General features: G+C 61.1%; 1 protein-coding gene across 1 annotated transcript in view; it reads left to right on the forward strand.

The window, feature by feature from the left end:
- The first annotated feature begins 21 nt into the window (after positions 1–21).
- The window catches only part of LOC108800452 (fibulin-7-like), an 11752-nt gene continuing 11249 nt past the window's right edge, over positions 22–524 (forward strand). The window contains exons 1-2 of the mRNA XM_018572435.1: positions 22–57; positions 137–287. Coding sequence (XP_018427937.1) covers positions 22–57; positions 137–287 — 187 coding nt within the window. The remainder of the gene's footprint in view (positions 58–136; positions 288–524) is intronic.

Genomic DNA, 524 nt, shown 5'->3' on the forward strand with positions numbered 1-524 from the left:
AAGGTGGTTTTGTTGTTCTGCATGGCCCTCCATCTGCTGAGCCTCTCTGCTGGTCAGGTGAGTCCGGACACTGCTGACCCGGTGAGTTCTGTTTGGGGTGTTCTGTGATTTGATGATATCGGGTTTGTTATCTCAGAACTGTTCTGAGCAGCGCGAGGCTCTCCGAACTCTGCGCCAGGTCCAGAAGCTGCTCACCGACCACGAGGCGTCATACCTGCAGGGAATGAGGACGCTGAGCCGGCGGCTGAACCAGCTGAGGACCCATCTGCAGAAAGGAGACGGGAAAGGTGGGCATGATGGATGAGGGGCTCATAGACCCTCCCCCCTCCCCCCCCACTTCCCCACACCTTTCCCTAAAAACCCTCTCCCTTCCCTGCACCTCTCTCCTTCCCCGCTCCTCTCTCCTTCCCCGCTCCCTCTCCCCTTCCCTGCTCCTCTCCCCTTCCCTGCTCCTCTCCCCTTCCCTGCTCCTCTCCCCTTCCTGCCCCCTCTCCCTTCCCCTCCCCCTCTCCCTTCCCTGCCCC

The sequence above is a fragment of the Nanorana parkeri genome, unplaced genomic scaffold, assembly GCF_000935625.1.
Source record: "Nanorana parkeri isolate BGI_ZX_2015 unplaced genomic scaffold, ASM93562v1 scaffold2031, whole genome shotgun sequence".
Lineage (NCBI taxonomy): Eukaryota > Metazoa > Chordata > Amphibia > Anura > Dicroglossidae > Nanorana > Nanorana parkeri.